General features: G+C 41.8%; 1 protein-coding gene across 2 annotated transcripts; it reads left to right on the forward strand.

The window, feature by feature from the left end:
• Window positions 1-912: 912 nt before the first annotated feature.
• On the forward strand, window positions 913-25070 carry SOX9 (SRY-box transcription factor 9). Of its 2 annotated transcripts, XM_081320921.1 has the most exons (4): window positions 913-1116; window positions 20985-21388; window positions 23215-23468; window positions 24140-25070. In XM_081320921.1, the coding sequence occupies exons 1-4, from the start codon at window positions 1018-1020 to the stop codon at window positions 24955-24957; spliced, it is 1575 nt and encodes a 524-aa protein (XP_081177047.1). In that variant the 5' UTR covers window positions 913-1017; the 3' UTR covers window positions 24958-25070. The 2 variants fall into 2 exon arrangements, with proteins under 2 accessions (XP_081177047.1, XP_081177048.1); XM_081320922.1 differs by lacking the exon at window positions 913-1116 and having other exon boundaries at window positions 20371-21388.

Here is a 25070-nt window from a genome sequence, read left to right on the forward strand (position 1 = left end):
TTCGCTTAGTAAACATGTTTCATGTGTCAAGGAGAGGATGACATGAGACTTAACAACCCTACAAATAAATATGACAAATAGTACAGATATATTTGATTCCTTGTAGCCCTCTGTCCCAAACACCTCTACAAATTTGCTTTGGAACTACATTTTGTATATATTCCCCTGAAAAACCTAATGCCAAAATGCCACAGCAGGTGGCAGCCTTTGGTTGACTTTGGCACAACTTTAAAAAAAAAACCTAATCAAAATCCTAGCAGATCTGCCCCTGAATGGGACACCATCAGGAGATCCTGGTTTTTATACTGTTGCCATGAAAGCTTTGTGGACATGCCCACCTCTGCTGTGAAATAAATTTCCATAATGAGGACCATCACCATCTCCTAACCCATGAAGGGGAGGTGCTTAGCTGCTGTCCCCATTCTTAAGTTATTCCTCCACTGGACTTACAGAACACTGTTGCACTGATGTTTAGCCTTGAACCCCATCTCTAACATCAGCCCCCTCAAAGGTCATTCAATCTGCTCCCCATCCTTTACACCCTACCCACCACCCAACCTACTCCACTCTTTGCTGCTGCCAAATGCCATGCTATAATTATGGGCCACTTGCTGCTCAAATCCACCAGACACCGAAGGCATTATCCAAGACCCTGTTTTCCTTCAGGTCCATCCAAAGCAACGTTTGACACTGCCAGGCAATTTCTGAGGGCAAAATAATAAGCTGTTCTCAAGGAATGTCATCATGAACCTGTCATAGCAAGAAATGAGCCAAATTCTTCCTTTGTTTCCAATTTGTGCTCTTACAGCCCCCCCTTCCCCCCCTTTCTCTTCTAAAAAATAAAGGCAATACAATAGATCCTTTCAGGCTGTGCCAAGCTGCTTCTCAACTCGTCTCAGATAAGCACTGGCAGGAAAGGTGACTGTCATCAATATTTTGGTGAATGTTAACTACCTGGGGGACAGCTTTGTGAGGGAATAATCCCAAGTAGTTTCGAAGCATGTTTTAAAACACAGCATGCAGGAACGCCTCCATCAGACCCTTCTTGTCAGACAGGCATTTAGGCAGCCCAGCTTCCTAATTACAAGAGCAAAGCCGATAGTCCTCCTTGTCAAGGTAGGTTTCCCCATCCTGGGTGCAATTTCTATCCCTTTTTTCATTCCTTCGTTCATAAAGATCTTTCATCTAAAAATGTCTTGAGGGTGGCAGCACATTTTTCCCCTTAATATGTTCCTCTGGGACCATGAGGTAAACATCTTGTTGGAAGATTTGTGTAGATCTAGAACGGTTTTGTGTTGGAGCTCTCAATATGAAAGCCGCAGTCCTTGAAATCCCAATTCAGCTCTCCAACCTACAAATTATATGGATGTTTCTAGTCAATCACCGCTCTTCTGCAGCGCAGGAATAACAATCTGGTAGTCACTGTACCATTTTGGTATTCAGATTGTTGGGGGCAATTAAGCTGACTTTGTAATAATGCCGCTTGGGGGGTGCATGAAAGCCCTAATAAGCAGGCATATACATAGAATGAAGGCTACTGCTAAGCTTGTAAGCCACCCTGAGTCTTCGGAGAAGGGCGGGATATAAATGGAATTAAAATAAAATAAAATAAAATAAAATAAAATAAAATAAAATAAATAAATAATATATATATATGTGAATTGTTTTGAACCCTCGTTAAGGTTTTATATTTTTTTTCTTTCTGAATCTATGCCCCCCTCTTTAAAATATTTCTATCCTCTGGTGTTATATAGCATCATATACCACATTTATATTTATAATTATCATATTTTAAGCAACCTGCAATTTTCATAACAGATAAAATGAATTTATGATATAAGAATATTCCATCTCAGAATTATGTCTAGGACAAGTATCTGCAACATCTGACACAATAAAACCGGGTAGAAACCATGATCGTGCCAAAATATTATTTATCTGAACTTGACTGTGCAAACTTCTTAGGTAAACCCATGTTTGATTATCCTAGGATTTGGGATAGCCCCCAAGCCATAGGAATAAATGTGCATGTTTTTGCAAAAGAGACCTCCTTTGATCAAAGCTGCAATGATATCATTGCTGCTTTTGTTCCCTGCCATTATTTGGAGATATTTGTTCCTTTTGTTTGAATAATATTCTCCACCTATTAAAACATCAGATGGCATGAAGGACATAGCCGAGCAAATATATGTTGGTGAATATATATGCGCATGTGAGCTCATGTATATCAGAGATATCTGCAGCTACAATTGTAAATGTTATGAAATTGGAAAGAATAGAAATGCAGCTCAAATTTAGTGTATGGTAAATTATGAATTAGAAGGCCATTATTAATTCTACATTCAGATCACTGCTGTCTCTACATCTTCTTCTAAAATACTGAGGGAATGTGTGACTTGGGCCCAGTCTAAGTCAAGAGAAGGAAAACTAGGGTGCTCCAGATGTTTTGAGCTTTCCAACAATAGCAGTCCATACGGCTAAGGGCAAGGGACTGTGACAGTCACAACTCAAATTTTTAGAGCACAGCAGGTTGTCTGCCTGCAGCACTGCTGGGACTTACTCTCCACAACTGTACACTCATATACTGCTCAAAAAAATAAAGGGAACACAAGATAAGACATCCTACTATTAAATACAGTACATTGTGTTGTTTAAGTGTTCCCTTTATTTTTTTGAGCAGTATATTTTTATTTCCCACTTATGGGCATGGATGTGTACACAAGCAGTCTGCAAGGGCTTTGGGTTTATCATATATGCTCACAAACATCTACTGCTCTGAGGGACATGATCTATGCCAGCAGAGGCAGAATTAAAACACTTGCCATCTCACCACACAGGTGTACAGTGCACAACTGAGACTTGGTCTTTAACAAAATGAGTTCCTATATTCTCTATTGCAAACCATTCCAATCTGATTCTATATTCTGCCACAAAGAGATAAACCCAAGTCAGTATTAAAACTAGTCTTATGCAATATCAACATGTTTCTAAACATCACCAGAGAGTTTTGTGTATCTTTCAACCAAGACTGGTGTGGTTGCTGGGACATCAGCAAAGGGTCAAGTCTCCGTTGACATCCTCACTCAAACCCCAAGTAAGGAATCTCAGCCAGTCTTGGGTTTTTTTTTTTTTTTTGTCTAGCCTACTCTACCACTTTGTTCTGACAATTAAATAGGGATGAGGGTTAAAAATTGTGTATGCCATTTGCAACTTTTTGGAGGAAGACCCCAGATAAACTAATCTGTAAAGCGAAAGACTCAGTTCCAGGCAGTTTATCAAACCACGGACTGGTTGATTGGTTTACCATGCTAAACTGCAATAGTAGTTTCTATTGGTATCTCATTTTCAGATATTTCTTTTAATTAGTGTTTTTGATTAGGCATATCCTAATTTTATTATGCTGCCTGTTATAGACTTTCCCTGGAGATTTTGATTAATTTCATCAGTCATCCAGGGAAAGGCAAGCATTTTTATCATGGACTGTATGGGTGCTATCATCTAGAATTAATGAATAAGTTATTGCATACAAACCGGTAGTACATTAATAGCAGTGGCATATAAATTTGTATCTCTGCTTACACTCGTACGTAGCCATATACTTGACAATCTGTATATATTATGGAGTAAAGCAAATCTGAGTTTTTAAAACAACTTTTCCATGTGTAAACAAACTCCCCACCTTGAGCAAACTTCAAGCAATCTCTGAACAGATTTTTCTATTTCTGAAATAAATCATTATTTCAAATGATTGTGGACCTGGCAGTTAAGATTATCCAAATGATTCGATATTTGGGGCACTATTTTGAAACAACTCAGGTGAACTATTTTACAAGTTTGAGAAGTAAATTCTTTCTTTCTTTCTCTTTCTTTCTTTCTCTCTTTCTTTTTCTTTTTTCTTTCTATATTTTTTTCTTTCTTTCTCTTTATTTCTTTCTTTCTAATTTGAAGGGCTAGAAGGGGAGGGAAGGGGGGGTGCTCTTTGGCCCATAGGAAATCAATGACCCAGAGACATCTGCAAGCGATTAGGACACAGACTTCAGGTAGCTCATAGGAACACGTGCTATCCATATTACACTCTGCAAGTATATTTCCACAACTTTACTTCTGCAAATAAACAGTCTGGCTTGTCCTGCATTAGCAAGAAACTACACAAACAGGTAGAGAGAATGGCTGTTCTATTCTCTCTTCCAGTTCTGATGGATTTCTCGCAAGCCATCACTTGGCCATGTAATTTGAACGGTTCCCTGGCAGTAATTTAACACGAGCCTGGTTTCTAAACAGAATATGGCTAGCTTTAACTTACTGTCATTTATTTATCTCTGCTATGAAACATCATATATAATTTTCACAGGATGTTAGCTTTGACGTACATGTCATAATTTAACAGCTGCTTGCAAAAGTATAAGAAAAATCAACACTGGGAGCAATAATAATAGTATAATGTAAAATAGACTGGTTTACAACATTGCTAACATAATTTAATTTTGAAACCGCTGGTAATTGCTTGTGTTGAGAGATTGTAGTAATTTCTTGTACAGAGAGGAATCAGTGTACTTAAGACTTAAATCACTTATCTGCAATTTAAGTGCCCCTGAATTCCATAAGATTCAGTAGATATACATAAAATTTGTCCTTACCTATTCAAGCATGAATATTGAAAAAGTCTATATGATAGACTCCAATAGAATTCTGAAAATAAACACAGTAAAGCTAAATAAAAAATTATACTATGACTGAACTAGTAAAAAAAAGGAAAGTCAGGGAAGATAAATTATAGTTTCAGCTTTTCCAATATACACTTACTATGTGAGACTATTAAGAGTTTATGCGATAATCAGCCATAACGGGAAAGTAATTAAATACTTTGAAAGTCAGGGACCTCCCCCCCTTCAAACCAATAAAATTTTTGTGAACATCATGTTGAAATCAACAAGGTTGAAGACTGTTGTAACAACCTCCCACCCACCCTTCTCCATTCTCCAGCAAGATTTAAACCTGATTAAGCTCTTTTGGGGGGAAAGGAACCAACAAGATTTAAACAGTAAAACTGAGTATCTTTCAACTCAGCAACTGCAATGAAATTATTCAGTCATGTAGCTGCAGAGGTATTGATTGCTTATAAATAAATTCTCCCTTTTGAATCAAACAATCAAAATTCCTTAGAATTTTTTTTTATTGTGAAAAAAAATGCACTGGAATCAATAGGGCTTTGGAAAAAGAAAGTTTTCCTGTTTGTTGTAAAGCCCAGTGCTGAGGACTCCGCCAGAACATAAGCTATTCAGATAATTTTGTGTCTAAAGGTCCTTGCTGGCTAAGGAAGCTCCTGCCCAGACTCTGTGTGCACATGTGAACACACTCACTGGACCTCCAATACACCTAAAACCAGGCAGAGCTTTATCAGATTGTTCCAACACAAATGGCAATAGGAAATATAATCCAGTTTCAGTTGAATGCTTTGATAATCCATTGATTTTATCTAAACGAAAGGAAAATAAAAGTGTTCAACGTGAGTTTGATTATCCTCCCTGAATGTTACACAGTCATCTTTGTTTAATAAATCTGCTATTTCATTGTCAGGCTATTTTGAATGTGATGAATTCACACATTCTTATCAGAATAATTTCAATATGCCTAAATGGAAAGTAAAATGGATTAGAAATAAGCCAATATTTTCCAGATGCTTTGCTGTTCAACTGCTGTTAGGCTAAGCCAACATTTCCAGTGCAAAGATAATGAAGGCTATAGTTCAAAGCATCTGCCTGCTTCTGCTCACAAACCTATCTTTTACTTTTTGTTTCCAAAACGTCCATGGGGAAGGAAGGAAGGAAGGAAGGAAGGAAGGAAGGAAGGAAGGAAGGAAGGAAGGAAGGAAGGAAGGAAGGCAAGTGATTGTATGCATGTATTTTTTAAGCAAAAAAAAAAATCCAATGTGATGAATATTAAGAAAAATATTGTACTTCTCCCTTTCTACAATGTGCTTTGGATTCACTACTCATTCAGGGTAGAAAGCATGGTCAAGATGTTTGCTTGGCATCGTAGTTTACATCTTAGAACACTGGCCAAAATGCCCTAAATGGGAATTGTGGGAAATAATAAGATCAACAAAGCGGGGAAAATATTTAAACAAACATTTTAAGCATGTTTTAACGGGGAAAAATTAAAGAGTTTGTATAGGGTGGGGGATTGACAGAATTTCACACCTATATACTTGAACTTTTTTAAACATTCACTGAGGCACTGTTTGGCACCCTAAATTTTCATTGAAGAATTTTAACTGCATGGTAGCTTAAAGTCAACTTTTCATTCTAAAAAAAAATAAATTGTAGCAAACTGGATTAGAATGAATTTATTAGTTGGAAGGGATATTTAAAGTCAAAGTCCAGTACTCCTGTTACAGGGCAGAAATCCATTAAAATGTCTCTGAAAAGTGGCCACCCAGTCCCCATTAAACTACTGTCAGCAGTTGGGAAGTCAACGACTATTCCAGGAAGATGGCTCCACTATTTAATAGCTTACAAAAGTCCTTCAGCCTTAAGCTCCTTTCTTTTAATTTGGCCATTGGTCCATTACCTGCTTTCAGTTTCAACACAGAACACAACTTCTTGCCCATCGCAGTGTTTCACATGGACCTCTACAGGGAAAGTGACCAAATGTGCATCATATTATAATGCAAACTCCTTTTGTGTGTAAGCCATGATGGTAGATACAGACATATAAAAGGCAAAGCTTGTGTCACAACATCATGGCACACATTTCATCACTTTGACAGAATCTCAGTTTACTGGGACTCAGGGCTTTTTTTCTCATAGAACGCTCAGAACGGAGTTCCGGCACCTTTTTTGGATGGAACCTTGTAGGATAGGCAAGGCGGGTTACATAACATGTGTGAGTTCCGGCACCTTTTTCTTTTACAAAAAAAGCACTGCTGGGACTATTATATATTTGTAAATCTCTGTCACCCCATCCCATCCCACTCAGTCTTTATTGTTATAAAAAGCCAAACTCCTTTCATAATTCTTCATAGGAACGAGTTCCAGATCTTCTATCATCCTTGTAGCTTTTCTTTGAATTCACTCCAGCTTCTCCATATCCATTGACATAGCACTCCAAAATACGGTCTAGCCAGCAGCAAGTATAATGGAATGATTGCCTCTGGTGAACCAAATGCAATGATTTGGTTAATGCAAGCCAGGAGTGCATTGTCCTTTCCAGCTGTTGCATCACAAGGATGGCTCATGTTCTGCTGGCAGTACACTGGTACTCTTAGCATCCCTTCCATTTCATCCTCCATTCCATTTATAAAGGTGCTGAATAGCAGTGAGTCAAGGATGGGGATTTGGTGGGGATTTCACCAAATATTTCATTCCAAAATAATGCAGAACTATTTACTAGCACCCTTTGCGTCTGAGCTAGTAGTATTTAGCTGCATTTCTCTTTCTTGTCCCACAAGGATATCATGAGAGGGAAACACCACAGGTAGTCCTCGACTTATAACCATTCATTTAGTGACTGTTTGAAATTATAACAATGACTTATGATTGATTTTTTTCACACTTACGACCATCGCAGCATCCCCATGGCCAGGTGATCAAAATTCAAGAGATGGCAACTGGCATGTATTTATGATGGTGGCACTGTCCCCAGGTAATCTGATCATTTGCAACCATCCTAGCCAGCTTTCAATAAGCAAAGTCAATGGGGGAAGAACCAGGTTCATTTAACAAATGATTCACTTAAAAACTGCAGGGATTTGCTTAGCAGGTCTTAAAATGGGGCACCTGCCTTGCTTAACAACAAAAATGTTGGGATCAACTGCGGTTGTTAACCCAGTACTTAGCTGTATAGTACCTTTGTTGACCGCACTAATTAGCTTGTCATTTGCTAAGAAATAAAGCAGGGGTCCTCAAACCTGGCCACTTTAAGACTTGTGGACTTCAATTCCAGAATTCCTCAGCCAGATGGCTGGCTGGGGAATTCTCAGAGAGTTGAAGTCCACAAGTCTTAAAGTGGCCACGTTTGAGGACCCCTGAAATAAAGGAAGGCCAAGGTCCATATTTGTTCTTCAGAAATACATGCTAGTTCCTGGGAATGGCAAGTGTTTCCCCCCCCCCCTCATATTGAGGGTCCCTTGGTTGTGCTCTCTGAGTTTGGTTGTGCACTATTCCCATCATCATAGTGTACTTAGTTTGGGTAATGAAATGTCTGCAAGAAAATAACCAAGCTCAGAGATCTCCAAGGACCCCTCGTTATAACCCTGAGCTACAAATATTCTCCTGTATTTTCTCATACTGCTTGATTATCTATTTTTGCACAGGACAGGCATCAGATTAATTTGTTTGAGCTCTTCTAGAGCCCCCCCACCACTAGCAGCCTTTTTCTCCTTTTTGAATATTAAAAGCACATGTGCTCTTCCCTTCATTTCTGCAGTTCCCAAGTTTTCCAAGGGTTTTCAGTGATTACAAGCAGCAGTTCTAAGATCACTTTTACCAGGTCTTTCATAAACCTGGAATATAATTCATCTGTTCCTCGATACACACATTTATATAAGATTGCGATGTGGGTTCTTTCCATATTTTAACAATTCTGAACTGTTTTTCTTTTTTTCATTTCCTGGATCATGTGAGGAAGAGCTTTATTTTATTTATTCATTTAAACCACTCATCTTTCAGCCTATAAAATAGTAAATAATGCATTGAATTAATGCTATGGATATTATAGCAAATTAAGACATGCACTTTAAAATCCAGATTTTGGATATGGTGCAATTCCAAGTATAAAATTACAGTCCAAGAATGGCTTCCAATTAAAATTAAATGCTATATTGGATTTACTTTTCAAATACAAAGTTATTCTATACATCAAAACATACTTCCACAATTTAATTAACCATTCTTCCAAAGACAGAATCAAAGCATTTTTATTGGAAAAGTGTATAGAATTCCCGCAGCTGCTACAATGCCAATTCAGTATATTTTGAAGGGATATGTGTTTAGTGAAATTTAGTAAGAAAATCTGAGGTTGCAATGGGATTGTAACTTTCAGAATTTGTTCCATTCTTTAATAAATCATTTTCTGATATTATTAGGTTTTATAATGCTACTACATATGAAAAAAAGATACAACCTTCTTATATTTTAAAAGTTTTTTAAAAAAATATATTATTCATTTTAGCAATCCAATCTAGAGTGATAGACCAATTGTAAAATATCTTATAACCTCAGAGAGGGCCTCCTCAGGGTGTCTCCGATCAAAGAATGCCAATTGGTGGCCCCCAGGGGGAGAGCGTTCTCTGTGGGCGTGCCAGACCTATGGAACCGCTTACCGGTCGAGCTCCGGATGGCCCCCGACCTTCGCTCCTTCCGGCGCGATCTCAAAACCTTCTTTTTTGAACAAGCTGGCCTGGTCTGACAGGATGGGGTTGGGTTTTTTATAATTAGTTTCAATTTTTAATATGTATCAATTACTACGGGCATAGTTGTTTAATCACTTTTTAATTTTTGTATCCTGTTTTTTATTTGTATTGCCCTGTTCACCGCCCTGAGTCCTTCGGGAGAAGGGCGGTATACAAATTAAATTATTAAATTATTAAATTATTAAACCTCTCTAAGAAAAAAAAATGTTCCTTCAGATTTATTTTATTAATATGCCCTATCCAAGCTTTTCTTCTTAAATTGCTTTCCTCTCCACATTAACCTCATTTAAAATTGTAGCCTTCCTAATTTCCATTTGTGTTCATCTATTAAGCTCTTTATTCATCCACACAGACATCTTGAAGATTTTCTCATTTTTTTCCAGGATCTCTTCTCCTTTTAACTTATGATTTAAGAAATTGTAACAATAGAATATCTACACTGCACCTGAAGTCAATAAATTCAGTCTTCCTGAAGGCTGAGATACTTGACTAACTAATCTCAGTTAGTGGCATCTTTGGTGCTCTCCGAACTTGGCGGTTTGTTTGCGGATGTTTTATTACCCAACTAGGTAACCTCATCAATTGCTTCTGACCTTGTTGTCTTGAAGTCCTCCATGAAGTTGTTGCTTTTCTCCAAGATGTCTATCTTCCAGTATTTCTTGTTCAGGATAAAATCCAGAATTACTGACTTTTTATTTCTTCCACTTCTGCAAAATGAAGTTGATAGCAAGAGAGATCAGATTTTTTTTAGCCTTCCATGCTTGGCTCAGTTAGTTTTCCATCAAGTTGGTTGAAGTCTCCCATTACTGCTGTACCTTGTGCTTTTAAGAACTTGACAATTGGTTTTAAAAGGCATTTATCGTCCTCGTGTTCTGCCTGGATAACTGTCTGTAGTAAGTTCTCACATTAATGTCCCTCTTGTTTCCTACTCATTTTAATCTTAAAGGAGGAAGTGAGAAGATATATATATATTTCTTCAGGTATGGGGGTTTCTCAACCCGTCCCTTTTCGCTGGATCTGTTTCTTTTGAATAGGTTGTATTCTTCAACTCTACTTTCTAATCCTGACTCTCATCCCATTATCTTATGTGATAATTATCATTTTTGTACGATAACTAACACATTTTTTTCCATATTAGGACTTTTAGTCCCCCACTCCCACCCCATTTGTTCTCTGGGCATTTGTTTACAAACATTGGAGACTGGCAATGTTATTGTTTTCACTATCACGTTTTGAGGATTTCTGATACCATTTCCTGTTTCATACTTCCTTATCACATGCAACCACATTCCTAAGATCCAGGACTTATTTTTTTTCTCCTGCGCAAGTTTAATTTAAATCCCTCCAGATGAGGTTTGCATGGCTCTTTCCAAAATATCTTCTTCCCTCTCCTTATGAGCTTCCTAAGAGTCTTTTCTATTTCTCTTTTAGGACTCTTTCAAGCATCCTATCATTCTTGGTGACATCTTTTTAACCTGTGGGTACCCTTTCCCTATTTTCTCTGTTTCTAGATAACTTTTTGTTCCCTGTTCTTCTCACGAGGCTCATTATGCTGGGCTTCTGCGCAAGAATTGTGGGCTCTTCCACCTTTCTGGATGAGACATAAAGAAGAAAGGCCTCCTTCCTTTCTTCTTCTCCTCCAGTAAGGAATCAAACCTGCATTGCAACAGGTACATTTGGTTTAGTGTATTCTTCTGGTAAGAAAACAATCATGCCTAGCAACTAGCAAGTTCTTGTTATCACCTTAAATTGCCTTTTGACTTGTTCCTCCCTTCACTAAATTCCATCATAAAATCCCCAGTCTCTTCTGCTCATCAAGAAGTCCTCAAGACTCCTGGCTGAGACTACTATAGCTAAAGACAATTATGATAGGGTACACTATAATCCCTTGTTTCAAGAAACATAGTTCCAGATCCAGCAAAGACACTCATAAAAAATGAGTGATTTCCTTTTACTTCAGTTTTAGAACAATATATAAAGAATCAATGTTGTCTATTTGTTCTATCCAATTCATCGTTTTATGGCACAAATTCAGTTAAGTCATATTTATAAGCAGGAAAGCTTCAGAAAATAGGATAAACCAATACACAAATTTTACTAAACCTCTATAAGTTAGCTATTCAGTTTCACAGTGCATATTGCCATCGCATGTAAAAACAAGAAATGCTAGAGAAAGCATGTTGCTTTATCTCAATGTCTGATCATTTTCCTGTTCTAGATATCCTTTAAACCATTCAGATAATGTACAGCTCCTATACACTCCGACAAAAAGGCATTAGAACTGTTCAAAAATCCTCAATAAGAAAGTTTTATGATAGAATCAGTGTGATGTTATAACTCTTACACATCAGTCTTACGGGAGTTCTCATTTGCTTACAAGAAGTTGATTAAAAATCCCTCACTAGCTCTTTATTTACCATTCTACTGGCTATGTCTGTTTCATGCTGAGATCCCTCCTCACAGAAAGAACTTAACTCACAAGTAAATTCCTTCAGAGATCAAGGGAGATTTCTCCCAGGTAAGCGAGTACAGGATTATTTCATAATTTTTCCAAGAAAAAACATTTAAATGTAATGCAGTCGTTTACCAGTAAATGGTGAAGTTGTTTCTTTTGAATTAACTAATGTTGTGCTTTTTTCAATATCTCAAAAATCATACTTTTGCAGAAGTGCAAACAAATTGGTAGCCATACTGTGGTATTGTGGAAGAGATATTATAATAAATATGTAACTATATCCTGTTATTAAATTTTATCTTTAATTTTAAAAGAGAGGTTTTAAAAATATATTCTTATTTAATATAATACAAAAACATTTATTGAATATAACGAAACAAGTAGTACAATGATTTGGGGGATTGATATTATGCATAGAAAGCACACTTCCCAACATGGCTGGGAATTTTGGAGATTAACAAATTGGGGGATTGCAATACAAAGTAGTGTTTTTTAAAGAATAAATCAAGAATTGTGACTCTTTTCTCTAAATGTATAAAATCAAGAAACATAAAACTTATTGTTTTATTTGTATATCATTATATGTCCACAGAAATGCAACATTTATATTTCTTAAAAATAAATATAGAAAAAGGTAATAAGAGGATCAGGCTTTTAGAAGCATAATATTAATGGGATTACAAGTGGTTGGAAATTGTAATTATACTCCAATGCAAATTAAATATCTTTCAGTGCAACAGTAGTAAAATGTTTAGCATGCGATTCATCATCTTAGTGAAATTATTAAAGTAAAAGTCTTTCTTAATCTTTTTAAAGCTAATCATATCTTAAACTGCCAAAATGGCGAAGAAAATGCATCAAAGAAATAATTTCCACAAGTAGGCTTTTATAGGTGTTAACTGTTGCATACTAGAATTTCTTATAGAATAATTTACTTCTGTAAGTAAATTCAAAATCCTAAATTATTCCACTTTGCTAATTTTCTTACATTCAGAATCTGCCTCCTTGGGCAGCTTTTGAGAATACCTAAACATAGTATGTATTGCATAGATAGGCACACATGCATATATGTATATGTGCATGTACATGAACAAATTGGGTAACCATAAATCATTACTCCCTAATTTCTACACCAAAATGTAAACTAAACAAAAAAAATCACTTTTGCTATATTGTCAAACTTGTGGTAATGAATATTATGACTGGGCTAGACATTCAGGCCTTGCAGGACAAGTAGCCAAAATGGATGGGAAACAAATACTTCACATAGTGGAACTTGCAACTTTAAATCAGAAGTGGACAAAGTTGCACAGGCTAGTTGCACTAGCCCGTTAATCAAAACCAGGTAGAAACTCCAAGTTAAACTCCAAGTAAAGTTAAATGGAACAACAACAGAAGGCAGATGAGTCAATGGCTCACCCTACTCCACCAATAGGCTTATTATAGAGATGGTGGTCAAAGAAATCATTGCTCTTGATTCAGAATTTGAACACTAATCTCTCGAAATAGCTATTAAAGCCAGGCCTGGTCAAAGACAACCATTTAAAACAGGGGGGAGGGGAAAAGTCAGGAATAGGGGGATGACAGTGAACATAAAGCATTGCAAAGTTGTTTTTTTAATATCAATTTTAAAATTATTCCTTCAATTAAATTCCTATTAACTATTAAATGTTAAACTATGGGTAGTCAAAAACTGTTGGCAGCTTGCTGCCCGTCATCCAGAGGTCAGTTGATTTCTGATGTCTCTTTGATCACCCTTTGATTTCTCCCACAATTAGATAGATAATCTTCATTGTCATTTTTTACTGTGGGCACAATGGCACACATTAAAAATGAAATTTAGTTGCTTGCTCTCAAAGTGTACACATGCATAACACACACTTAAGCATACTATACACAACATATCAGTCACCAGATGTAAAAGGTGTCTTTACCCTTTTGATTAGCTAGAGCTGAACTTAAGGAAGGAACTCTACCTGAAGCTCAGCCAAACAAAGGATGAGCAACATCTCATAAAAAGAAATCATTCTATATAATAGGTAATTTCTATAAGTCTAGCAACACCAGGCAGCCAAATTTTCTTCACTCTAGCAAAGCACAAAGAGCACTTGCTCACTCACTGTCTATCTCTCTGATGGCTGGCAAGATATAAGGCTGAACTTCTTGCCACTGCCTACTAAAACTGGAGTCGGTTCTGTTTATAATGGTGTCAACTGTGAAAAGCCTAACAGTAGTTCCTTAGTTTCAAGAAAGGTTTTAGCTCTTGCTCCTTTTTTCAGAGAAACTGGAGCAAATATCTGCCCTTCTTCTTCTTCTTCTTCTTCAGAAACAGGGGAACGAGGGAGATTAGGATGTACAACATATTCCTCTTCTGTAACCTTCTTAATTTGGAACTATTAAAAGTATCTAATAGAAATAGTATCCCCTTCTTGGAAACACTTAAAAACTTTCCTCTGTGCACAAGTCAATCACAGCCTTTGAATCTCCCTCCAGTATTTCTAGGGATCTTCCCTGGGGTAGGTGGGTGGGTGGGTGGAATAATAAATAAAACATTATAAAAGAAACTGACATGGGTAAAATGCCTTTGATAAAAAAAAAGCGATTTAACGGATTAAAGGTGAGCTTTTCCAATAAACAAACAAACAAAAAATATCCCTATCATATATTTTATTTAAAAGTGGATTTACACGGTTTGGAAAACACCAGAGGAAATAAAAGGATATTATTTCATCTCCGGCGTGTCGTCGGGGGTTGGCGGGGTTGGCGGCCGGTGAAATTCATTAGTTAGGCGAGATGGGCTTAAAGCAAAATCCAGGGTCCTCTCCCCATTGTGTGCCCTGCGTGTGTGCGTGTGTTTCGAAAAGGCTTCCAGCGCGCCTCTAAAATAGAGGGGAGTGGTGGTGGTGTGGGGGCTGGGGGGGTGTCTCTTGCCTTTGATGGCTCGAGAGCAGTTGGCTACTACAGTCTTTAGAAAAATCAGGTTTCCTTCCGCGGCGGCTCAGAGAGACCCCAGCTTCCCCACCGGCATCGCCCCACCAAAAACTTTCCTCGCGCCTCTCTTCGCGGCTGTGTCCCCCCCCCCCCTGCACACACACACACACCCCTCCTTTCGCCAGCGCCGGCCGGCCGGCTGGCTCTCTTTTGCTTCAAACCTTCTCGCCGCTTCGTCACCGCAGGTTTGCGGGTGACATCACGCTTTGCAAACAGCAGCTCGGGGGCCCGAACGCTCGGCGCGCCCAAGGCGAAGAGCGGGACGCCTTGCAAAAAAAGTTTTTGGGAATGGCGGGGGAGGGAAGGAGGCGGCGGAGGCGGGGGGGGGGGGCGGCGGTGAGGGAGGAGGCTGCTGGACTTGCAAATCCTGCAAGTAGCTCCAGAAACGAGCTCGTAACGTAGCCCGGGATGCGAACTTGTAGCACTTCGCAGGGACCCCCCCGCCACACACACACACACACACCAAAACGGTGTCGGGTTTGCCTCTAGCGACAGCGACCCGCTTGGACCTTGGTTCGCCTGATCTGCACCCGGAGGGGGGTCCTAACCATCCCTCTCGACCCCCGGTAGCTCGGCAGAGAAGCGCTCCGAAAACTTTAGGGTAGCAACGCGGTCGAGGATAAAGCCGCCCGCCTCCCCCCCCCCTCCTTCCCCCCGCGCCGCTTTTTTTGAAATGCAACTTCTCAGAAAACTCTTGATACTTGTCCCTTATTTCCAAACTGGCTTTAAAAAAACATGGGAATAAAAGTGGGAGAATCAAAAGAGAACAGCCGTTGCGATCAATCTCCACACCCATGGGGAAATCCAAATATAAAGCACTGATAATGGGCACGGTCGACAGGTCCTCTCTCTATATATCGAATTGGTATATAGGGTATGGTTCCAACACCCATTTTTATTGTTATTATTATCCCTCAATCTTATTAAAATGAAGTTTATGGGTGGGTACAAATATAGATCCATAGTCAGGGATGGAGATGTGATCACGATAATATCGTTTCTGCTTTGGGGCAATTGATATTTTAGAACGAAGAATGTTAGCTTTACTTAGTTGATTGCTTCTCATAACGTCATCCAACTAAACGTTTTGTTTTGTTTTGTTTATTCCTGCCTATTCGACATAAACGTGCAAAGCCACCTGGTTTTCCCGATCTCTTAATTTTCGGCAAAGTCTGATTTTTTTCCCCGTTTTGTTTTCTGGAGGATGGGGAAAAGACGAAAGAAATGTTTTTAGTTTGACAAAAGTGAAGCTTTTTGCCCCGCCGAAGAAACCCTGAACAATAATTGTTGCTTCCAGTCTCACAACCATCTTCTCCGTTAAAGGAAAGTGTTTGTGCCCCAGACTCATAACAAAGCAAGAGAGTTAGTCCTAAATGCCATTGGGAACTAAGAGAGGCTAAGATTTAAACCGAATGCAATAATTAATCGCTGGCAAATATGGTGCCAAAGAGATCATTTATTTCCCACTGAACTAGGGAGTGAAATGTTGCAAAAAAAATATACAAAGCGATAGATTCATTTCATGGGTGTTTCTCCCCCCCCTTGTGAAAGCTTCCCCCTTTCCTCGGCTAACCCCTTATTGATCGGTTAACTCTCCCTACCCGCTAATTATTGTTAAATATATTGGGGGCGGGGAGACACTACTATATTGGCGTGGTGGTTAAAGAAACAGCTCTCACAATTTATATTCTGTACCTCAATCCTTTTAAAACATTTTTTCCCATCTAGAATATCCAATCGGGTATTAGGATCATTCAGTCCGTGGTGAGATAAAAACACAAGATTCTCCTAAATACAAGTGGCCTTTGGGAACGACCTAGCAGCACAAAAGCTACAGGGGGTGGAGGGAAAAGGAGAAACCTAGTTACGGTGCAGACAACTGGGAGTTGGAACTGCGCGCGGATTCATCAGAAAGGCCGCGGAGTCAATGCTTTGCAAGGAGCAGCCCCCTTTTACGGAGATTTTTTTTTCCCTTTAAACTCGGAACTTACGTAAACTCTCGCCCCAGTTTGGACATTGAGCGAAGAGCTGAGCGCAGATCAAAAAAGCGGACAGGACGCTCAAACAGGGCAATCTCATATTTCCCTGTTTTGATGTTAATGACGATCCTATTACAATGGTAACTGTGATAGTCTAATCATACCATCGTTGAAACGACTTTTAATTTTTTTTAAAAAAAATAAATGCACCTAAGAAACCGACCTCTGCAGTCTGTGAAACGGATTAGCTAACCAGGACAATCTCAATTTAAGTGCCGCGTCTCGAAACGGAGCATTCCTCTTGAGGAAAGTCCGGTTGAAACGTCCCCCGGTTGATTCAGGCTGGGAGAAACTTAAGATCAAATTGCGGACAGACAGTTGCTCAACCGTTCCTTCGCCCTCTTCTCTCCCCATTAGGGGAAATGGCTGCGCGTATTCCTTTCACCCTCGCCTCACTTTGCGCACTGAGATAGGGAGAATGCATAAGCATCTTTTGGCAACCGATAGGGATTGGATTTTAAAAATGTCTTTCTTTTAAATAATTCGGGGAGACACACACATAATAATAATAATAATAATAATAATAATAATAATAATAATAATAATAATAATAATAATAATAATAATAATAATAATAATAATAATAATAATATGATGATGATGATGATGATAATGATGATGGAAGGGACCTTGGAGGTCATCTAGTCCAACACCCTGCTCAGACAGGAACCCCTATACCATTTCGGACAAATGGCTGTCCAGTCTCTTCTTAAAAACTTCCAATGTTGGAGCATTCACAGCTTCTGGAGGCAGGTTGTTCCACTGGTTAATTGTTCTGTCTGTCAGGAAGTTTCTCCTTAGTTCTAGGTTGCTTCCCTCCTTGATTAGTTTCCATCCGTTGCTTCTTGTCCTGCCTTCAGGTGTTTTGGAGAATAGCTTGACTCCCTCTTCTTTGTGGCAGCCCCTGAGATATTGGAATACTGCTATCATGTCCCCCCTCGTCCTTCTCTTCATTAAACTATGTGACACTTCACCATCTAATCTGGCAAATGAGACCCACCGAGGTCAGCCAAACATTTTCCACCTTATTATTGCGCTGCGTTTCGTTAAAATCATTTCCCCAGTTTCTTCACTGAGATTTACTCCGAGGTTAAGTACGGCCGTCTTCACCGGGGACCCTGCGTGTCTCCCATGTTTCCTACTGATGCGCGATTGTGCATCAATATTGCGCATACCTACGTTGTAGCCTTAATTGTAAGGCGGGTGCGTGGTAATTGGATGATAATGCAAAAGAAGCAGTTGTTACACACCTGGAAAAATTCTGGGAGGTGGAAGCGGAGAAATGATTTGAAGTAGTATAACGAGGGGGAAGAGGTCCGCTCTCCGCATAAGCGCCACTGCCACCTTTGTAGATCTCTTTGAAAACACTGCCCTGTTATTCTAAAGTCCTTTGATAGGTTTATCATTTGCATTGACTTTAATGAGATTTCATCAGCATATTTCATTAATTTCATCCTTGAATCACAAACGAGGCAAAGGAAAATACTGACTGATGAAATCGCCAGACTTAATCCGAGTTTTAGTGTTCGCGGGAGGGGGGGGGCGTGCTCTGCATGCGTACGAGTGTGCGTGTGCGCGCTTTTTAAACAACCTTCAAGAGACATCTTTTAACTTTAAAAGCATAAAGGCGGTTAGTTTCTGAGCCTATGGCGCCCCCTCTGGATGGAAGTGGGAATTACACTTTATCTGCCGCAAAGGTGATTTGTTTACTGTATAGAAATAACTGTTAAATGCCAAGAAGAAGAAAAAAAACGAGACTGAAGGGAGAGTGGAAAAAGCGCAAGCCAAGCCAAGGGAAGGCGCCTGTCCTCCCAGGCAACATGACAGCTAATGATTTAAAGAACTGACAATGCGGGAAGCGCCCGTCGCCGACGGGCTCCCTAAAAGACCTTGCCTTTGCGGAGGATGCCCACGTTGTCTCTCGATGAAGGGGCGATTATATCAAGAGGCCAATACATCACTCAGTGCACCCGGTTTCTTTCTAGCCATCTTGACTGCTTGGTTTTACTCTTCCGCCTCACTTTCCCCGGACGCTGCACTGACAACTTAATCGTCTGTTCATTGGCATACTTTTCCTCCTCTGCCTCAATTAATTTTAGAAGAAAAAGGAACGGAAAGCACTGTCCCCCTCCCCCCCCCGCAAACATTAAAAATGACTCGAGATTCCGGGAATTAAACCTTAATTTTAAAAGCTCACAAATTCACGCAGTACTGATACCCATTCAGTAAGGAACCTCTGAAATCAGCGACGACTATGGACGCTTTTAAAACTAATTTAGTAAAAATTTCGCCTCTCTTAGGGAAGGAGGTGAGTGGGAAGAGTAGGAGAGAGATATACATAGGTCTGAAGTTTGTCAAGACGTTCAACAAGCAAACTCAGATCTTCAATAGAAAAGACTTAGCTTAAAGAAGAAATAACTGCATCTCTGATTATTATATATCCCCCTTTGCAAGCGTATTCTGTTCCCATTTCATAAAAGCTTGCCGTGCGCGCTCTGTGCCGTTTAACTCAGTCCTACTGCATCCAAAGGAAGGTTAATTCCCACGTTAAATCAGAAGTCTAACCTTAGATATACCTGCTATTTTTTTTACTTTACAAATGCTTCGTCGACACAGTCTGAAAGGGAAGTCTTGTCATATAAGAGAACGTTTTTGATAACATCATTAAGGGAAGATTGAGCTGTCATTTAAACAGTTTAAAAAGGGGGGGGCATTAACCTTACTTGCACAAAGCGGGATAGGCGGCTTTAAATGCTAACCGCTTGATTAAAAGGTTACGCTAAACGACTAGAAAAAACGTCGCCTTACTTAAGAAGCCCCTAGCTCGATTTTCTTCCTCTCACGCCGCCCCCCCGACCATCACCATAGCCCCTCCTGTCCCGCGAACGGCAGCTTAGCGCGTCGGCTCCTTCTTCGCCTTGAAACTTTTCAGCACGAGCGAAGCATTAAGACGAGCAAAATCAAAACAAAACCCTCCCATAGGAGAAGTGAATCACAACACACTGACGGGGGGGGGAGGAGGAGGAGGAGGAGGAGGAAGAGGAAGAGAAGGGTGAGAGACAGAACGAACTAAGTTCTTTCTCCGAGCAAACGGGAGAGTGGGATTTGCCGCTCCGTTTTAGTTGAAGCGATGCGCGTGTTAGGGATGTCAAGCCCTTCCTTCCCCCCCCCCCCCGCAAGCAACCCCAGAGATCTACTTCAATCGGTGGAAAAAGGCAAGGAGAAATTTACTCGGAGGTCTCGCAACAGTTGGAAGTACAAAGACCCAACGGCAGCGTGCGACCAACTTTTCCTTTCTTCCCCCCCCCTCCCTCCCTCCCTCCCTCCGCCTCGGCGCCCCCCTCCCTCTCCAGAGGGAGGAAAAAACTTTTTCAGCCAATCAACGGCGTGCCAGCCCTTCTCAGCAAGGGCTGCCATTGGCGTTTCTACGGCGAAATAGCAGAGGCAGAAGTATTTATTAAAGAGAGTCGCAGGGAGCGTTAGCAGAGCCGAAGTTGAGTATTAAGCAGGCGATCCGGGGAGCCTTACGACTCTTTGCTTTACTCCCCCCCTCCCTCCAGCGAGCTGAGGAATTCGTCTCCCTTCTTTTCCGAAAGAGGTGGAAAACAAAACAACAACAACAAAAAAATTTTTTCCCCTCCGACTCTTTTCAACTTCGCCCGCCGGTCTCAGCCAGCTCCGCTTCCAAGCTTCCGCGGACGGGAGCGGCAGCTCGTCCACATGTCCGTTTCTTGAGATCCGTTTTCCTCAAGCGACGACTTCGGAGCAGCGCGCCCGGCAGCCGAGTTTCTGCAAAAAGACGCGGCTTTGCGCGCGGGCGCGGGCGCGAGCGAGCGAGCGAAAGAGACGCTCGGCCTGGGCGCGTGCGGGGGTTTTTCCTCGCCTCCTTCCCAGCTGTCCGTAAAGTAGGCGCCGCTCTTGCCGCTTGCTTAAGCCCCCTTCCCCGTTCTCCTCCCCACCCCTCTCTCCCCTCCGCCTCGATATATATATATTTTTATTATTATTATTATTTCCCCCCCCCGCTCATATTTTGGCTTTCCCCACCCCCCCCTTTTCTCGCATGAATCTCCTCGACCCCTTCGTGAAGATGACCGAAGAGCAGGAAAAGTGTCTGTCTGGCGCTCCCAGCCCGACCATGTCGGAGGATTCCGCGGGGTCTCCCTGCCCTTCGGGCTCCGGCTCGGACACCGAGAACACGAGACCCCAAGAGAACACCTTCCCCAAGAGCGACCCGGACCTGAAGAAAGAGAGCGACGAGGACAAGTTCCCGGTGTGCATCCGAGAAGCCGTCAGCCAGGTCCTCAAGGGCTACGACTGGACCCTGGTGCCCATGCCCGTCCGGGTGAACGGATCCAGTAAGAACAAGCCCCACGTCAAGCGCCCCATGAACGCCTTTATGGTGTGGGCTCAAGCGGCTCGCAGGAAGCTGGCGGACCAGTATCCCCACCTGCACAACGCCGAGCTGAGCAAGACGCTGGGGAAACTCTGGAGGTAAAAGGGGCGGCGGCGGGGGGGGGGGGGAGAAAATTAGTGCAATTAGTGCAGGTTCGCGTCCCACCAGGCTCAAGGTTGACTCAGCCTTCCATCCTTCCGAGGTAGTTAAAATGAGGACCCAGATTGTTGGGGGCAATTAAGCTGACTTTGTAATAATGCCGCTGGGGTGTGTGTGAAAGCCCTAATAAGCAGGCATATACATAGAATGAAGGCTATTGCTAAGCACATTGATTTGTGCTTCTTAGATTGTAAGCCGCCCTGAGTCTTCGGAGAAGGGCGGGATATAAATGGGATTTTTTTTTAAAAAAAAGCCAGGCTGGGGCGCCCGGGTGGGCGAGGGCAGCCGAGGAGAAGGAAGCGGCTCGGGGCTGCTCCCAGAAGAAAAGGGCGCGAAGGCTTGCAGACTCGCCCGGCCGTGCGCGGGAGGGGCCGAGAAGAGCGAGGGCGAAGGGAAGGAGCAGCGTTACGGCGGCTGGCTGGGCACGGCTTGGGATCCACGAGGGAATGCATGCCTTGCAAGGAGCAAGGGCCGAAATCGCGCGTGGCTTGAAGCGCAGCAGGCCAACTTTTTTAGTGCGGCGGCAGGAGACTGGAACTGGGCAGGAAGGCGGCGAGCACTTGGGCGCACAGATGGAGTTCGCTGGGCTTTGCCCGGAGACTCGCTTTTTTTTCCCCCCCGAAAAGGGGATCTGGGGCGAAAAACCTTGCCTTCTCCTCCTCCTCCAGTCGAGTTTGAGTTTAGGGGCCGGAGCGGAGGGACAAAGATGGAATGAGAGAGCCCTGCGTTAGAAGAGAAACCACTGAGGGAAAAGATGGGAATGCTTTAGACAAGAACATTGTGGAATCTCGTTAGAAAGACGACAAGGTCAAGGCTTTCACCAAAGCCTGGCTTTTTATATCCCTGAACAGGTATAAAAAAATATTCCTTAAGAGATAGGAAGAATATTCTGAAAAGCTCGTTGTGTGTGTCCAGCAAGTCAGTCGTCTCTGTTTAGATATTTGGCCTACCTGTTGAAAAACAAAATGACAAAAGTTAAGCCCTTGACATAACTTGAGCCCTTCTCTGGAGAAAAACAGGAGCAGCACATCTTGGGTGTAATGATGATTGGCACGAATTAGCAAGTGCCAACCAATAAGAAGTTGGCACAGAAGGATGACTAGCAAGAGAGACGTGGGGTGGGGAGGCAGGAGAGAAGAGAAAGTGAGTCAGCTGGCTGAAGCATAAGCTAATGACTTGCAAAAAAAAGGGCTAAGGGAGCCACTTTTGTGGCCGCAGAAAGTTTGGGGTGAGTTTAGATGTTAATTTCCCCAAATGCCTAGAGGTATCCTGGTATCTGAGCTGTGGCTGAAGGTGCTTATGTGCATGTGTCTACACAGCGTTTGAGTGCTGTCTTGGGTCTTCTTTCTTATGGGAAAGAGAGTAGGGCCCCAGAGTGATGGAAAGAATTGCTGAGAAAAAATGAAAGGAGTGGTCCGAATCTTTTTTTTTTCCTTCAAGAGGCTTTGGAGAAGTTTTGCAGTGTGTTTCTACCCAGAGGGTTATGCGGGAATAACAGAATGCTAAAGGTTGCCTTTCCTGATGCCTGCCATTTTGTGGTGGATTTTATACACCTTATGTTTTGTCCTCTGCATTATCAGAAGTTCATTTTACCCAAGTTTGGGGCTTCTGACAGCTGCCTGCAGGGATGCTGGCCTAGGGGTGCAGCAGCAGAATCTAGAGTAAATTTCTAGCAAAGCAAAGGTGCTCTAAGTAGTAAAATCAGGAAGCTTAAGCTTTGGGTAGAACTTAATCAGCCAATGCATGGCTTTGCTTAATTGCTTAGGTTATTGAATGAGAGCGAGAAACGCCCATTTGTGGAGGAGGCTGAACGCTTGAGAGTGCAACATAAAAAAGACCATCCAGACTACAAGTACCAGCCACGAAGGAGAAAGTCAGTGAAGAACGGACAGGCTGAGCAAGAAGAAGGATCGGAGCAGACCCACATCTCTCCAAATGCTATCTTCAAGGCCCTGCAGGCAGATTCGCCCCAGTCTTCATCCAGCATGAGTGAAGTACATTCACCTGGAGAGCATTCTGGTGAGTGTGCCATCTTCCCCTCCTTGTAGAAGATGAGGAAGATCATCCCATGTAGACAAGTCTTCTGAAGAAGACTATCAGATAAGTTAACAGTTTGTTGCTTTTCTGGAGCAGTTTGTCAAGGAAACACAAAAGAGCTAGATGGCTATCGGGAAAAAGCAATAGCTTTTGTGTACCTACAAGCAAGGTCTTCAAATAATATTACACATCAAACCCATGGGAATTAGATAGCTGTAGGTCGTCCTCAAATATTTCAATATCAAATTCATTGCTTTTGCTAAGCCATTCCACCAGTAGTACTGGTCTTAGTTTTCATCTTGGTGTATTACCACCCCTCATAAACTATAAACATCTATTATTGTGGCCTTATAAAGCAGCCAGTTTTCAACTACATGCAACAATCTGCATTGGTACTTCATTCTTATTGGCAAGCTCTCCATTGTCTCCTTTGCATCCAGCCATAGTTAATCTTTAGCTAAGTTATCACTGCCATGCAACACCTTCTGCTCATTAAAAGTGGCCGCTGGTGGGAGCTTTATGGCTCTCTGGCTGTGCCTGTTATCAGAAAGGAAAGAGCCCCAGGTGTGGCTTGCTTGCCATGTGACTTCAAAGGCATCAAAGAGAACCTGTTCCCTTTGTAACAGCTACTATCTCCTTTGTATTCTTTACAGGGCAGTCTCAAGGGCCACCTACTCCTCCTACCACTCCTAAAACAGATGTCCAGCCTGGTAAGCAGGACCTGAAGCGGGAAGGTCGCCCACTGCAAGAAGGAGGAAGACAGCCACCCCATATTGACTTCCGAGACGTGGACATTGGGGAACTCAGCAGTGATGTCATCTCTAACATTGAGACTTTTGATGTTAATGAGTTTGACCAGTATCTCCCACCCAATGGCCACCCAGGAGTTCCAGTCACCCATGGCCAGCCTGGCCAAGTCACCTACACAGGCAGCTACGGGATCAGTAGCACCACAGCTACCCCAGCAGGCACTGGGCATGTCTGGATGTCCAAGCAGCAGCAGCAGCCACCACCGCCTTCTCAGCAGCCACCCTCCCAAGCTCAGCCACAACCACCACCCCCACCGCCGCAGCAGCACACACTCACCACCCTGAGTAGTGAACCAGGTCAGCCTCAACAGAGGACACATATTAAGACCGAGCAGCTCAGTCCCAGCCATTACACTGACCAACAGCAGCATTCACCTCAGCAGATCAGCTACAGTTCCTTCAATCTCCAGCACTATGGCTCTTCTTACCCGACCATCACTCGCTCCCAGTATGACTACACAGACCATCAGAGCTCCAATACTTACTACAGCCATGCTGCCAGCCAGAGTTCCAGCCTCTATTCTACATTCACTTACATGAACCCCACCCAGAGGCCCATGTACACCCCAATTGCAGATACTACGGGGGTACCTTCCATTCCTCAGACCCATAGCCCACAACACTGGGAACAGCCAGTCTATACACAGCTCACCAGACCATAAAGCTCTGAAGGATGGTGTCAATTCCCCAGACTTATAAAAATATTTTTAAGGTAAAAGTGAATGGAAGAGAGGAAAAAAAAATATCTCAGAATGCATTATGCACTACAACACCC

This window comes from Vipera berus, assembly GCF_964194415.1.
Source record: "Vipera berus genome assembly, chromosome: 2".
In the NCBI taxonomy this organism is placed as follows: domain Eukaryota; kingdom Metazoa; phylum Chordata; class Lepidosauria; order Squamata; family Viperidae; genus Vipera; species Vipera berus.